General features: G+C 33.8%; 1 protein-coding gene across 8 annotated transcripts in view; it reads right to left on the bottom strand.

The window, feature by feature from the left end:
• GLS (glutaminase) overlaps window positions 1-17,440 on the bottom strand; it is an 84,648-nt gene that overhangs the window by 65,353 nt on the left and 1,855 nt on the right. For all 8 annotated transcript variants that reach the window (XM_081581378.1, XM_081581379.1, XM_081581386.1 and 5 more), the window contains 3 exons: window positions 5,716-5,812; window positions 5,240-5,361; window positions 681-810 (listed from right to left, as the gene is read on the bottom strand). In XM_081581378.1, coding sequence (XP_081437504.1) covers window positions 681-810; window positions 5,240-5,361; window positions 5,716-5,812 — 349 coding nt within the window. The remainder of the gene's footprint in view (window positions 1-680; window positions 811-5,239; window positions 5,362-5,715; window positions 5,813-17,440) is intronic.

Below are 17,440 nucleotides of genomic sequence, written 5' to 3'. Positions count from 1 at the left end.
AGGGAAAAAAACAAAATTTATTTAATCAGGGTCATGATAATAGGGTTTCATTATCTAAAAACTTTCAATATTGAGAATAAATAAAATACCCCTTACATTATGTAGAGGATTTTTAAAATTGTAAACATTTTATTTAATATTCGAGGATCTCATACCTGCAGAAATTCCCAGTAAGTTATTTTTTAATTAATTAAAAATATAAAGGTCACCTTAATTGTTTGAAAATCAAAAAGATTTCTTTTTAACGAAAATAACAATTAACCATAATATTTGAAATATTTTAAAAGCACTTAAAAAAAAGTACAAAAGCACTAAGCTTCCCTGGTGGTTCAGACAGTAAAGAATCTGCCTGCAATGCAGGAGACTTGGTTTAATCCCTGGGTCAGGAAGATCCCCTGCAGAAGGAAATGGCTACCCACTCCAATATTCTTGCCTGAGAATCCCTTGGACAGAGGAGCCTGGCAGGCTACAGTCCATAGGGTCGCAAAGAGTCAGGCACGACTGAGCGATTTAAACTTCTGTTTACTTCTGTTACTCTAAAAGAACTTAATCCAGTAGCTTCACTTAAATTTCTTACTTAGCAAAACACAAAACCACATAATTTTTGTTTTTACACCTCAAGTTTAGCTAAATTTTATTCAATTACTGGTTTAGGAAAATATTTACGTCAAAAACATTACCTTTCCTCCGGACTGCTTTTTAGCACTCTCATATAATTCATCGATATGTGAAGTAAAAGACATAAAGTCAGGAATGACAAACTTTCTTCTAAAGGCTTGTGTCAACAAAACAATGTTGCTTTGAACACATCTGTGGAATATGAGAAAAAATTAGTCCTCGCTAATAATAACAATGTTAGGAGAACACTCAAACAATAAAGAAATTCAACATTTTAAACAAATTCTAGAAATTATACTCTTTCTACATTATTTTCTTTCCTCCAAGCACCCTTTCATGTAGCTGCTTGTAAGCTGTTGAACAAGTTAAAGAAATAAATTAGATAGCCTAAAAACTGCATCAAAGATTAAAACAACAGAGCATTCCGCCAGGTTAAGTACCAAGACCATCTAAAAACAAGACCTTTTCACCTACCAGATATGATAAGCATTCAGCATGACCTCTGGTTAACAAAAATCAGACTTTAATACACAGCTGAAATCCTATTTTCCCATGAAATAACCTCTGACATATGTCCTTTAAGAAAAAACTTCACAAAAAAAAAAGAAAAAACTTCACAAAAAACTAAACATTTCATATTTTAACATATTTTCTATAAATTACATTTTGAAAATTTTGTATTTCTAAGCTAAAAACTTTGTTTAATCAGATTTGTCTCTAACATAAAATACTTATTTAAATGCTTTCAAAAATAATGTTTAACTTTAAAATATATATATAATAGTATAATAATTTTATATTACTTGAATCACCAAAAATGTTTACATTATTCTATGCACTGTTAAGATGCGTAACACACTGCAGAATAAAAATGTTTCACTGTTAAAAACTATTTAAATAATATGGTAAACCATGTGGATGGGAAAGCATGAAATCTAATAATCAGAATCAGTATTCTGCTTTGTTTTAAAAGGGTTTAAGCTAGAAAATCAATTAATTAATGTAACCCTAAAGAAGAGTTCTATAAATAGGTTAATAGCCAACCATAGCTCATCTTAAGTCTCAGAAGCTCAATAATAGAACACTTAATTGATAAAGGAAGACACTGTAGACTTGAGCATCAAGCCATTATACCAACTAAGACTAAGCCCATAACAGACTAAACAGTACTAAGCTTCAAGTACTATTTATCCTGTTTAACCCTCAAAAGATGAACACTTTAAAAAGGTAATTTCCCCATTTTACAGATAAGAAAACTGTGTAACTTGCAAATAAATAACATGCACTAATTATAAAAGGACAGTTGGAGAATAGACACTCTTAATTTTTCAGTCCATGGTAAATGATAAATTTTTATCTCAGTATCTTAATTCAATGTTCTAAATGAAATAGCAAATTAGAATTAAAAGCCAGATATCACAATTTAACTACTGATAAAAATTCAGAATATATACTCACTTGGTCAACATAAAATTAAACACTGATTTAAAATAAAATAGGTTATTTTCAGTGATAAAGACGTGCTTCAATTACAACATGAAAAGGTTATAATCCTAATTTCCGTAATTAAGCATAGATGTAGAAATAACTGACATCCAAGAGATAATATTTACTTCAATAAAACAATAAATTTTATGATAGTTTCAATGTTACCTACTAAATATTAAGTTTTGTCATTGACTTAATATTTAATATGCATCAAACAGTAATTCAACTTGCACATGAGAGTTACAAGTAATATATAAGGAAAGACATTTCTTAGCAGAAAAAAGCTGATAATTCCTGATCTTAAATCGCTATACTGTATCAAATCAAATCTACATCCTCCTTTTTTCAAGAACCGTTGCATGAGAAAATGTAAGGACTGCCAAACAAAAATTATTAACCTTACTACTATTTACCTACTCAAAATTAATCAGCACTTTTAAAAGGAGGTTTTATACAAAAACTGTATAGTCAGTGAAACTGGGATTTTTTTTTTTTTTTACTCTATTAGAAGGTGCTGGTAAAGCCATGCTAACAGCCTTCATTAGTGAATTACTGTAGCCAGTCAAGCCAATATCCCTCAGAAGAGTGTCTAGCTGCATAATGATGAGCATTCCAATCTGCAATTTTTTCTTGGGAGTTATTTTAATATGGATATCATGAATCTAACTAGAAAATTGGAAGTCATATAAAGTAGAATGAAGAGGAAGTGTTTTATGATTTTCAACAAGTCACATCTTTCTCATGCTTTCTTTGTTCAGTTTTCTCATCCGTAAACTAGTAAAAATAATTTTACTTTCCCTCTTAACTTAAATGTTTATGATTAACAACTGTTACGCACATCAGTGTTTTATAGACTATTTCAAATATAATTTTTCATTAGTAAAATAACATAGTGGATAAGAATTTTCAAAGAAAAGTCAAATAAGTACAAAGACCACCACTCATTTCCTCCAAAACAAGATGATAAAAAAAAATTATGATCACATGTGATAATACTTCTAATACTTACATGGCTAAAAATATATGAATAAATAAGGTATTCCTTTTCAACACAAACTTTCTACTTCTACTAAGACTATTAGCATTAAAAACAATTGAGTATCTAGACAGGTACAGGCAGTCTCCAACTTTCCAACAGACTATGCCCCAAAAAGTATGCTTAGAACTCATTTTCCCATTTAAAGAAAAATTCTATGTAACAGTTAGTTGCTTCTCAGATTACCCTCAAAGGCTGAATATATATATTAGCCAACAATGTATTTTAGGTAAAATATCAACACATTGACTTCAACCAAACCTTTCCACCTTTCTTTATACTCTCTGAGAAAATGAATTCCATTGTAACATCTGCTTCCCACTTGCATGAAAGTGAGATAGTTTATTTCTGGCAACACTAACTAGAAAACTTTTTTTGAAAACAGAAAAAATATTTCTCTGAAGCAATCACCTTTCCAGGTGACCTGAAAAGGTTAGCGGTCACAGGTTTTGAATCTCATTCTAGGAATGAAAAGAGAACTCATATGCCTACAGACATAAACTTTTCCACTGCCCCCTCACATAGACTACTAAGCGTCTGTCAAGTTGGGAACTGCCTATATTACAATCATCAGTTTTTTTTGTTTTTAATTGGATTAGTGTTTAAAATAATTCAAATTGTTATTTGTAATATACTTTTAGTAGAAAATTTTATGCTTTTCTGTTTACTCAGTGTATTTAAATTACTTTTTTAAATTTCATATTTAAACACAACAGTATGTTTATGAAGCACAAAAAAGCCTTGCCCGGTACTGAAGATATAAAATACTGCTTTCATGTAGGAATTCAAAGCAATTCCTCATACCCACAATCAACACACCTATCTACCATGTTTTTGAATCAACTCTGACAACTTCATTCTCAGATATACCAAAATAACTCCCCAGAAGGCACATTGCAGAGTTCATGAACACTAAAAATAAAATAATCTTACTGCAAAAATACAGCTAACTAGAAATTATTTCCTTCCCTTCACAAAGAACAGGTTTGGAAGACCCAAAATTCCTAACATCAATTCCAACATGAACCTAAAATCTACACTTTATAAAGTCAGCAGAGTTAACAGCATCAAGAACCATGTGGTGAAAAGACAGAGATCTAAAATTGGCAGCACTCACTGCTTCACAGTATGTCAAGATACTTGGGAGGATCTCAGTTAAATACTTATACCTTCAGATGACTTAATATTTCAGGATACTTCAGCAGATATCTAGAACAAATCATCTAGGCCCCCAAAGACAATAACATAAAAAAATATATAAAAATACATACATACAAATAAATTTTCGAGGTAGATGCTGGAATTCTTTAGATCTATTCCAACCTAAGCCTATGGTCAGGAAAAAGCCAAGGTTTAACAGTAGTGTTTACAGTTTTATTTTAGTTCTCACTCAATTTTAGTTGTAAAATACCATATACTTCCTTGGGTTCCATGACAAACTTGTTGTCTATCAAATTATTAAGCAATCAGACTAGTAGGAACACATTAAAGAAAATAAATAAAAATTGGCAAATATAGGAAAATAAAAATATTCTCATTCAACCAAATCAAGGCATTAATGTCCAAAGTTAGCATTAAGTTTTTAGATATTCTGGAAAAAAACAAAAATACAAAAGCCTATGCAGTAAGCCTATGTCTGATGTGAGGAGAGAAGCAGACAATGGAAACATGTAAGCCTAATGAATGCAGGCTGTCTGAAGCCTTTCCATTTTATGATGTCATCTAAATCAACTTGTAGAAAAGAAACAGAGACCATGCTGAGAAAGGCTGCAAGATAGGCAGATGAATTAGAGATCAATTTAAACAGGACAGAGTGTGTTCCATTCAAACTGAATGCAATCTCCAGGTATTATAAGTTGGAAACATCCATGGCTACATTTCCTCAGAACAGTTTCAAGGTATACTCTTAGCCCCAGTATATTATAGAACTTTAATGTGCACTAAGTTGTTCTTAACAATTGATGTTTATAAATCCCTTCCCCTCTTTTTTCAGTTACACAGGAAGCACTGGCTTTCAAAGATGCAATTTTGTTTTAAAAGAAAAAAACACCACATAGTATAGCAAATGACCATTAATGGTTTGGCAGAAATTTTTACTTTTTAAAAAGATCTTTGTCTAGCATGACACCATCTGATGTTGTTTGAAGAGTTAATCTTAACATATCCATACACTCTTTCAACCTGGGATCAGACGTTCGCAATCCTGTAGATTTGAGTGCCTGTTTTTAAAAAAATAAGAGTCTGTAAATACATAGTGCAAATAATGTATATGCTTATTCCAACTACAAGTTTTTAATTCCTGTATTTAAAAACTTCTACCCAAGACCTGAATATATACATATGGCACTTCCGTGTCACTATTACCCTCTTTCTGGACAAGTTTGTCACTGTTTCTTTCATTTCCTTTCACTGATTACCTTGAAATGAGCATGATGAAAATTTGAAAATAAGAGAAATAGTGTCAGTCAGAATCTACATGTCAGATGACTTTAAGACTACATTGCAATATCACCATATATTGATTCATATTATTGATTTTTAAAAAGTTAGGATAGAAAAATATAAAAACTTACTGTAATAAATTTATGAACAGGTATTTTCTCTTGTCCTTCTGCAATTGTATAGAACAGCAAATCTTCCAAACTAGGTAACAGACCCTGTTTTATTTTACTAAAGAGGAAAAAGAGAACACAAAATTAACTCTTACGTGAACTTTCAAGTAGATTTTAGCTACATCCATTTTAAAATAATCAATGAAGCAGAGTACAGTTGATCTATTCCTCAAGACCTACTATCATATTATTAAATGCTGATTTACGAAAATCAAACAGTATTACTGAAACCACATTGAGAAGCACATTTAAAACATGTTCATTAATTTACACAGATATCTTGTAATCCTAATCATCTGTTATGGTGATTTCTTCCTGTACAGCCTAATACAATCACCCAATACTAACTATGAGCCTAGAAAATGTTCAGGTAAGAGTCAATATTTCATTCTGTTGTTATTGTTTTTTTATAGGATGATTATACATATGTAAAACATGGTTATGGTTTAGTTGCTAAGTTGTGTCCGACTTGTTGCAACTCTATGTACTATAGCCTGCCAGGCTCCTCTGTCCATGGGATTTCCCAAGCAAAAACACTGGAGTGGTTTGTCATTTCCTTCTCCAGGGATCTTCCCAACCCAGGAAGTGAACCCAGGTCTCCTGCATTGCAGGCAGATTTGTTACCGACTGAGCTATGAGGGAATCCTTGAATATAACACATATGTTATGGTCATGTATTTGTTTAAACAGTTATATATACATATAGTTCAAATAATTAACCTGATTGTAAAATCTGAGGGAGAGAGTAATTAAGAAAAGATTAGTGCACAAGTTCTCAAGTTCTGGCTATAACATTTACTAGTCAAGTCACCTTGGGTAAATTAACTAACTTTTCTGTGATTCAGTTTCCTCATTTGAGAAAGGGGGATAACAGGGCGTACCTCACAGAGTTCTTGTGGGAATCAGCTGACTTAACACATTCAATACCCTCAGTGCCCTGCTTGGCAGAAAGTACTCAACTGTCAGTAGTTGTAGTGACTATTTCTAAAGTGACCTAGGCTTACATATATAGATCAAATGCCACAAATCACAAAGATTGTTAGAATAAAAATGTTATCATAAAAAATATATTAAAATCTTAGTTAACTAATAAGCTGGTATAAGATGCTATGATTAACCAAGTTTTTAATTGAGAAAAAATTTTTTCCTATTCATTGCAAGGTTTTCAGATAAACTATAATGAACCTATAAATACTTTCTTTTGGGGGGCTCTGAAACTGAAATGAACACAGTTCAATATTCTGAACATTCATGACTGTCATATGTATTATAGTGATGTTATAAGAATTATAGATCTAGGGTAGACCAATCCCCTAACCATTCATCACTATTTATTAAAATCAAAGGTACAAATACATGTGTGTATTTGTATGTATGTGTATATAAAATGTCTGGAAAGGGCTTTACCTTTATTTCAAGAAAGAGAAAATTAGAGAGTGGTTCATATATTTCTATTCTAAAAGACAACAGAATACAGTGTCGGCTCACAGAGCATGTACATTTACACATGCATATATAAAATTTCTCCTCAAAGAAACACTAATGTTGGCATTAATGTCACTTCTACTTGTTTTCAAAGCTACCATACCAGCTTCTTGTTTTTAAAGTCAACCCTAAAGTGCAAGAATTTCATGCCAATGTTTTGAAAAAAGTAACACATAGGATTATTGTGATTTAAAGATACATCCTGGATATATAATTACTCCTTAGAACAATTTTGGCTCTTAGAGAAATCTTAAAAATATATTTGGGATATTTTAATTATAAGAGTTAAAAATTATGGATCACTTTTGTTAAGTATTCTGATTAGTTGTTTTACATGCATTCTAATTTAATCCCTACAATGATGACAAAAACTGCTGCTGCTGCTGCTAAGTCTCTTCAGTTGTGTCCAACTCTGTGCGACCCCAGAGACGGCCGCCCACCAGGCTCCCCCGTCCCTGGGATTCTCCAGGCAAGAGTACTGGAGTGGGTTGCCATTTCCTTCTCCAAGGCATGAAAGTGAAAAGTGAAAGTGAAGTCGCTCAGTCGTGTCCGACTCCTAGCGACCCCATGGACTGCAGCCCACCAGGCTCCTCCGTCCATGGGGTTTTCCAGGCATGAGGACTGGAGTGGGTTGCCATTGCCTTCTCCAGATGACAAAAACTACTATTATCCAAAATAAAGTATGGTTCCTGGTACACAGTGGATGCTCAATATATTTACTGTTTGACAAAAAAAAAAAAAGACTGACTCTATCCCCACTTCTCAGAGGCTCAGACAGGTCAACAAACTTTCCAAGACTGCAGTGGTAGAGTGGTAGAGATATATATAGAAACCTTGTTCCTCTGAATTCTGAGTCCAAAATATATGCCTCTACAGTTTTGGCTCTCAAACTTACTAGCTTACTTTTATAAGGTATGATTTTTCTAGATCGTACCCTGATCTAAAACCATTAAGCAGCATTCAACAATACTGATGACTTAATATTTAAAGAAAAATTGAGCCAGCTGTCAAAAACAATCAGTGGAAAATAACATACCAATTATTTACAGAAAATGGCTTGTTAAATACACTTCAGATAGTGGTAGTTTATCACTTTAAAAAACTGCAGAATAAGCTTTCCATGTATTTATCACACCAGTAAATGGTATTTACTTTGCCTAAAAGCTATGTAAGTAACATAAAATATACAGTTCTTTAGCTTATGATAGATAGGGCAAAGAATTTAAAATGATCATGTTTATTGCCACAGCTAACATAAAAGGCTAAATATTTACTTACTTTTGGACAAGAGACTAATTTTTATCCATTGGAGAGATATTTAAGTCATCTCTAAAATACTATGCTCACAAAATAAATAAATAATCAACATAAATGCATAAAAAAATGTTCCAAATTGATTTAAAAAAAAAGTACTACCAATCTGAGCATTTAAAAGCTCAGACTCTGATCTGAAAATGAATTTACTTCAACAGTCTGGGGAACAAATGCAAAGGTTCTCCCCAAACTTTCAACCACACAGAAATTACCCCAAAGACCTTTCCTGATATTATTACCTCCCTCGCCCACTTCTTTCCCAAGGCTTCCCTGGTGGCTCAGATGGTAAAGAACCTGCCTGCAATGCAGGAGACCCAGGTTTGATCCCTGGGTCGGGAAGATCCCTTGGAGAAGGGAATGGCTACCCACTCCAGTATTCCTGTGTGAAGAATTCCATGGACAGAGAAGCCTGGTAAGCTACAGTCCATGGGGTCACAGTGTCAGACACAACTGAGCAACTAACACTTTCTTTCCCCAAATTTAATACCACTTTGTGGCACTGCTTAATGATATTATACTTCACCATTAAAACTCAAAAGCTAAAAACTGTAGTTTTTGGAATATATAGTAACTAGGATATTTTTGAGAAGTGTTTAAGTTTTAATCACAAAAAAATTGATCATAACAGGTTTTCAAATTGTAGTACCAACAATTGGTGATAAGCCCTCAGATTCTGTAGAGGAAAAAAACATGAAATAGTTACAACACTCAGCAACTAAAATGGGTATACATAGAAGATGTGCAAATTCAAAGTCCTCGTTTTATACTTTTTACTTTTTTCCTTTTATTCTCCCTCATTTTCTTTTTAATTTTTGCCTTTAAGATCTTTTCACCATCATTTTGTTTCTTCTTTTACCCCTTCCTTCTTCTACTTTACCCTCTCAAAATATCTGCCTAAAAAATAGAAATGACTTCTTTAAAAAAAAAAATGAAAAATCCCATGTATTTAACTGGCATCTATAACATGTACAGCATTATACTAGTCCCTGCTTACAATCTAAAAAGGAATGAGAAGACATACATAATAAGGAATTACAAGAAACAAACAATGGGATCCAATCATTGGAAAATTACTCACTATGAACTAATAAGGTAAAGTTTCAGGGGAGGATGGATTTGAGCTAGACTTAAAAGATGGGTAGGAGCTGGAAATATGGCAACAGAAGAGGACTTTCAGCAAAGGAAACAGAATGACCACAGCAATGAAAGTAAACATTCACTAGGTATTTACAAAGAACAGTAAATGCCAGAGCATAGGATATATGAATTAGGGTGCCTGTTTCCACCCACGAGCTGTTAAAATACCTAATTTTCAGGGTTGAGAGAGTTCTATATAAATCAACCAATAAATAAGGAGACTACCAAAAAATTTACAAATTTACCAATTCTACAAACATGAAGACACTGTCTCTGACTACTGATCAACCTGTTTCCCAATACAAAAGGACAATTAAAACTCCTTAGTCTGATATTTAGTTTATAATTTGCCTATGTACTATCTATGCTATCAAAAATTTCTAAGTAAAAAACTCTATTATCAAATGAAAGAAGGAAAATGAACTGCAAAATGAGGAGAGGGGAAAAAAATGGAAACCAACTTACTTTGTCTTATTTTGTTGAATAATGTTTCATATTACTTGACCTTTCCAAACTATGAAGGCTGGGGTAACATCTTTTTTGTCAACTCCATATAACTCAAATGTATAATATAGTATAGTAAGCCTATTAGATAATCAAAAACTTCTTCAACTAAGTAAAAAAAAAAATGATGCCTACTAATAGAATACAAAAGAATGCTTTGGTATTTTTACTTGTATCTTCATTTTAAAACAATGATCTGAAAAAAATACTTGGAGCTGTTTTTAAATCAGTTTATCATTTTGATTTTAGAGCGATCTGATTAATACAAAGCATCCATAACACCAGTAAATTAGCAGGTTAAACCTGTGAGGTTGAAAGCTGAATTCATAGTGGCTGATCATATACCATTATAAGTCTGACAAAGTGATACCTCTAAATCATTTTTCCCCAAGGCTAAGTAAGTATTAGAGAATTCAAAAACAAAATTTTACATTTTTTAAAGCTTTACTTTAAAAGGACTTTCTATTGTTTCATCTTAAAACTCCAAGTGATAAAGCAAAGTGGGTAAACTGTCCCCAAATTACAGATAAAGTCAAGTAATATGGCCAATGCCACACAACTTAAGTGGTTGGACCAGATTGAGGCCTAGAAAGTCAGTACTTGGTTCCTAATCTCAGATTCTTTCTGCTATGCCACACCAACTGTGCTGAGTTGTTACACTCCATTTTAGGAGGAATACCTGGAGTTTATTCAAAATAAAGAAAAGTGAGACTCCTTACATACTGAAGAATTTCTAACCAAAATGCTAACAGGAAAACTGCTTACATTAGATGACTAAATTGTTATTCTGCCTTGTTAAAACTGCATCTTGTAAACTACAAAGCAAGGATGAGACGAGGCAGCTGTTTTAGCTGGACTTTATTTAAATTTATTCAAAAGCAAGTCAAAATAAGAAACACAAAAGCGAGCTTTATGTGACAAGTGGCCAAGCTGTCTACATCAGCTGATGACAAAGTGTCCATATGTACAACTTCATGAGTCTAACCCAAGGGTTCAATCTGCTTGACTTCAATGCGAGAGTGAGGACCTGGGCAGATCAAGTCCCAGATGTCCAACTTTGTCCTTCCAACCTTGTACTCCTTTAGTCAAGTATCTGTTAACAAGTCATTCTAGTTGTAAAAATACAGATATGTGAATTCTATCACTGAAATTACTCTAATATCACACGAGAGATGACCTCCTCAAAATAACTAAAATATATAGGTGAAAGTTAACAAAAGGCAGATTTCAGCTACACATAAGGAAAAACAAAACAACCCTGAAAATGGTATGAGCTGCCTTCAAAGGTAATAAATTCTCTTCTCAATGAGTATTCAAACAGAGATGAATAACAAACTGTAGCAAGTATATCAGAAGGGAAAAAACGTCAGCTGGGGAGATGGGTTTTTAAGGTCTCTTTCAATACTAAAGCTAAAAACTTATAAAGCGTTATATTAATCTCCTAATACTGGAAGAAAAAACAAAGTAAGTTCTAACACTTTATGACCTTGGTTAGGTCATTTAATAACTGTAGCCAGTTCATAACCTATGTAAAATGAGGTGGAAATAGATGTCTTTAAAATCACTTCCAACTCTAATTCTCAGTTTTTGAGCTACTCAAAATTCCTATAAATTATATTCCTACAAATTTCCTCCTAAGTTCCTATACTAAAAATCATAAACTTTTACTCACTCAGGACTATATAATGTAGACATAAAGGATTTAGATATATATTTTACATATAAAGCTTAATTATCTGGGTTCTTTAAAAAAGTAATGGGAGTACCTAATGCCATGAAACTGTACATTTAAAAACAGTCAAAACAGTACATTTTATGTTATGTTAATCTTACCCCATTTTTTTTAAAAAGGTAAGGGGGATTGGGTATAGAAGGTGAGAATGAGGGAAATAGCTGGACTGCAGACACAGAGGCCAAGAACAAAATGTAGCAACTGATACAATAATCCACAGAAGAACAAACCATTCTAACCAGAACCAGGGTATCAGAGAAAATCTTACACAAATAAATACAGTTCAGTGCAAGGGCTACTAACAGCAAACTACTGTAAGGGCCACCAGTTTTTGTAAATAAAGTTTTACTGCAAGAAAGCCATGCTTACTCATTTATCTACTGTCTATGCCCTCTTTGCTACAACAGATGCTCTGAATACCTTTAATAGACCAGATAGCTTTAATAGACCAGAAGCCAAAAACATGCATCATTTGGCCCTTGAGAGAAGAAGTTTGCCACACTTGCCTTGGAGCATCACTGTATTTTAGCACAGTATAGTAATACCCCCTTATAATAAACCTAAGAAATGTTAAACTCTATTCATTACAATGTTTTAATATGGCAGAAAAACTGGCAACATTTTATAAGGAAACTTACACCAAAAACAGTTAAGAAATTTAAAACTTTGATGTTTGAGGATAAAAGAGACTACAACTGGATAATGCCGATAATAGGAGCTTTACAAACCCATTCACAACTTCTTCAGAACTTTTTTCAACGCAATAATACTGTTACATATACTAGAAAAAGGATATCAGGATAGCACACCAGGACAGCAGGGTAGAGATTTACAAATTTAAAATGTGTTTTCCCTGATTCGAAGTTATCATAATGAGAGATCTTAAAAGTAACATGGAGGCAGGAATAACAACATCTGTTCTCACAAACCACAACTGCTAACATCATTTTGGCTTATTTCCACTACTTTTTCTAAGCATTTTTTAAAAGCTTGAGATGACTTGACATCAAATTGCATAGAAAATTTTGTATTATAACCTTTGACTTAACATTATATTTTCCTATATCCCTAAAAAGTATCTGTATTCACTTTAAATGACTGAATAATAAACTCTCATGTGGATGTGTCATAATTTACTTAACCATTCCACTTCTACGGAACATAAGTTTTCCCCCACTTTTCTCTAACAAGCATAATACTGTGCCAAAAATATTAGCGAAAAATCTATCTACACCTCAGTTTTGTTAACCTGGACTCCTAAAAAGGTACAAATATCAAATTTTTCTAAAGTTTAAAAATCACCAAGGGAAGTTCTTGGTCCTATGCACCTGTGTTTCACAACCAAAGTAATTTATACCTGAGTAGATTCCAGGATAAAATCATAGCAACAGCATCTCTGTCTGAAAACTATTTACCTTACTTAGAGAAATCTACAGTTAGATATTTATTTATAAAAAGTTACTTCATTTAGCTTTAAACATTCCTCTTAGTATCAAATGACTTAACAGTGAAATGGCACACACAGGCAACTCCTTGGTTTATAAAGAATTTGAAGACTGAGGTGCTTAAAGACTGCAAATCCTACAGGCAGACTTTCGGTTTCTACAGTCATAATTTTTCTTCACTTCAAAATCACAAGAAGGAAGTAGTGCAGTTTTTTACTGATTTTTTAAAACTTGAAGACACCCACATATATCTTCAACAAATTTCTCTTCAAGGTGACTCTGATCTTTTTCAGACTAAAACTGTGTCTACTCCCCATCACCACCACTTTTCCCTACATACAAGTCTTCACCAAAAAAGACTAACTCCCTAGGTTAGTTGATTTTTAGGTAGGCAGACTTCTTTGTAAAAAATATAAAGCCTAGAAACAAGAAGCTAAACTCAAGTAGACTAAACTTCAGAATCTAATTCATGCTCCTTCAGTGAATGACATCTAAGCATTATTAATTAAGAGCATGCAGTTTATTACAGATTATGTCCAGGTATTATCAACGGCTAAATAGATGCATGTGGTTTAAAATAAACATCAGGCCACAAACAATTTTAAGATGTACATTATGGTCGGGCATTCAAACAAAACTAAAACTCACTGATAACTAATCTAGAAAAAATATTGAGCAAATCACAAATAAAATGACTGAAGGGTTCACTGCAAAGTCCCACACCCAAAATTAAATATATTTTCTTTATGAAGAAGGGTTTATAAGTTTGTATTGTAAATTATTAGTAGCTCAGTCGTGTCCAACTCTTGGTGACCCCATGGACTGTAGTCCACTAGGCTCCTCTGTCCATGGGATTTCCCAGACAAGAACACTGGAGTGGGTTGCCACCCCTCCTCCAGGGGATCTTCCTGACCCAGGGATTGAACTAAATATATTTCAATCTTGATTTCAATTTAAATGAATTGTAAATATGTTCACTTTTACAAATTAAAAGCAAATGATTAAAGGATCAGAACAGAATTTGTCCCCTGTTTAAACAGAGGTTCTGTCTTTCTATTTAACAATGTATTACCTGGATGGGATGCCAATATTGCTTCAACTTCATTATCAGTGCTATTCTATAGAGTAGACGTAATTCAACGTTGCTGAAATGCTTAAGTACTTAACCTTACTTTGAAATTCAATCAGTACAAAATATGAGGTAATGATTCTTTTCCTGCTGACTACCATTTATTAAGAATAAATATGAACTACAAAAACAAAATCGTACTATTTGAAGCTACCTGAAATCATTTGTTTGCACTTTCACTTTTAATATATTTTTAATTATATAGTTGAGCTAACAGCATTACTGCATCAAAGATATGCAGCTTTTAACAGATTACTACCAAACTGCCCTCCAAGATAGCTGAATTTATACTCCCACCAGCAATGTAAAGAGTTCCTATTTCCCATACCCCTTCCATCACTTAATTTAACATCTGCCAATCTGATAGGGGAAAAATGACCTTGTTTTAATGGAATATTTTTGATATTGTATCCTGTATGCATTACCTATTTTCTAAAGGGCATACACAAACTGATACTTTCCCAGAATCATCCTTCTCTTTTTCTAATTAAATAATATAATGGCCAAACAAAAAGTAACTTTAAAAAACGTTCCCTCTTCTCCACCTGCTAACCCTTCCCAGAGATCTTTCACTAAGACATATACACATCTACATTTTGCAGAAGTGAAGTATGACATTCTTGAGAGAGAAGACAGTATGATAAAAATGTTCATGTTGGGCAAGCATTGGCATAAAATAAAAGTTAATCAAAAATCTCAAGTGCTACACAGCATTGTTTGATATAACATGCATCCCAATCCATTACTGGTTTTCTAGAAGGAGTGGTTTTTGAAATTATAACTTTGTAATTAATCTTGAAACAACATGCAAAATAGGCTGAAATGAGACAAAAGAACAGATATATGGTCAAGATTTTAAATCTGAAGTCATCGGACAGTTGTTTAGTCTCTAAGTTGTGTATGACTCTTTGTGACCCCATGGACTAGAGCCCGCCAGGATCCTTTGCCAATGGGGTTTCCCAGGCAAGAACACTGGAGTGGGTTGCCACTTGCTTCTCCAGGGGCTCTTCCCTATCCAGGGATCAAACGTGCGACTCCTACTTGGCAGGTGGATTCTTTACCACTGGGCCACCTGGGAAGCCCCAAAGTCATTAGGTATGTGGAGATAAATATAAGAATAAAGCTTGGATGAAAAATGAACTATTACCTATACAAAGATTAGAGGATACACTGCTGAGAAAGCAGACAAGTGGGGAAAAAGCAGAGACCTCATGGCCTCAGGATTTATACCCAGTGAGCAAACCCCAAAAGAGCCACAGAAAAAGAGAACAATTTAAAAAGTCAAGAGTTGTGTCAAGTGGTTTCCAAAATGATGGAATAATACTAACAAAATTAAATAAGAGCACTGCATGGAAAACTGAGCAGAGATCATTACATTTTCCTATAACATACTTAGGACAGTAGTAAAATCTTAACCTTGATCAGTAACCTAATCCAGAATTGAAGTTGTTGACAGAGATAGCATAGCCTTGGATGACAATGGTTCAGAGTTTGACTAAGAAAAAAAATAACTCACATTCTGCCTCCTTCCAGAATCTAATATTGCATGGATAATAAAATATAATACCAAGAAAAGGAGGAAAAGCAAATATCCCAGCCACGTGAACTAATAAAATTGCTGTGGTTAAGAATTAAATTCACTCTGAGCTTAATGGTAAGCAAGGCAAAAGGGTAAACAGTGAATGTCACATACTTTCACATAAATTTTTTCTAGAAACTTCTTCCAGAAACCAAACAACAAAAAATTTTCATTAGAGCCTAAAATTCAAAGGCATAAAGGCAAAATGGATGATGTCATGAGGAAGCTACATTTCGAAACCAGATCATTCAACAAATAGAATCTTTAAACAGATTAAAATTTTTTTCATAATCATTGAGACCAGTACTCTTCGCTTTTTATGTAAATTGGATATAGCTGGGGTTTACTCTTGAAATCCTTAACTGAAAGCTCTCAGGTTTATCATATACTTGGATTGCTCCTAAACTCATCTAGCTATTACTCCAAACTTTGGTGTCAAAAACAGACTCTCTTGAACTACGGTAAACAAGGTTATCTTATTGGCCATTCAAACTCCCAGGACAACTGAACAAATATTCTTGAAGGAGTTCCTCATAGACTGGTTTTCTTTGGGGGCTAGGAGTAACAGGAAGGGACATTTTTATGTAGAATTGTCATTAAGCATTAGACAAAGTAAGTGTTCCAAAGTTACTGCTAAGAAATGATTTATTTCAAAGGCAATGGCGGAATGCTGCTGCTGCTGCTGCTAAGTCGCGTCAGTCGTGTCCGACTCTGTGCGACCCCATAGACGGCAGCCCACCAGGCTCCCCCGTCCCTGGGATTCTCCAGGCAAGAGTACTGGAGTGGGTTGCCATTTCCTTCTCCAGGGCATGAAAGTGAAAAGTGAAAGTGGAGTCGCTCAGTCGTGTCCGACTCAGTGACCCCATGGACTGCAGCCCGCCAGGCTCCTCCGTTCACGGGATTTTCCAGGCAAGAGTACTGCAGTGGGGTGCCATTGCCTTCTCCGAATGGCGGAATAAGCTTCCGCAAAACATGTAAATCACAAAAGCTCAATTTCTCACAAAAGGGGAAAAAAAGAGGGATACTAGAGCCATTGAAGAGACAGAATGGAAGACATTTTCTAGAGAAAGCCGTTCCCATCAAACAACATTTAAGGACAACTTTTGAATGCTAGTAATCACATTCTTTCAATTCTGTAACTCTGGACACCTGTACTTAAACTCGTTACATGCCTGGTAATTCAGATAAGTAAAGTGAGTACCAAATAAACATACACAATTCTAGTCTCTAAAAAACATTAAAGATGCAGAGATTTGACAAAAGTCTAGCTTTTCAGAACGTGACCATATTTGGGTCATCCAATTGAAGATGTTCAATGACACGCCCATAATCATAGGGGCGCAAAACCATTATCACAGAAT

The sequence above is a fragment of the Giraffa tippelskirchi genome, chromosome 3, assembly GCF_054371585.1.
Source record: "Giraffa tippelskirchi isolate mGirTip1 chromosome 3, T2T-mGirTip1v1.2.pri, whole genome shotgun sequence".
Classification (NCBI taxonomy): Eukaryota; Metazoa; Chordata; class Mammalia; order Artiodactyla; family Giraffidae; genus Giraffa; species Giraffa tippelskirchi.
The sequence above is the reverse complement of the archived record's forward strand: the minus strand, read 5'-3'. Positions and strand labels throughout refer to the sequence as shown.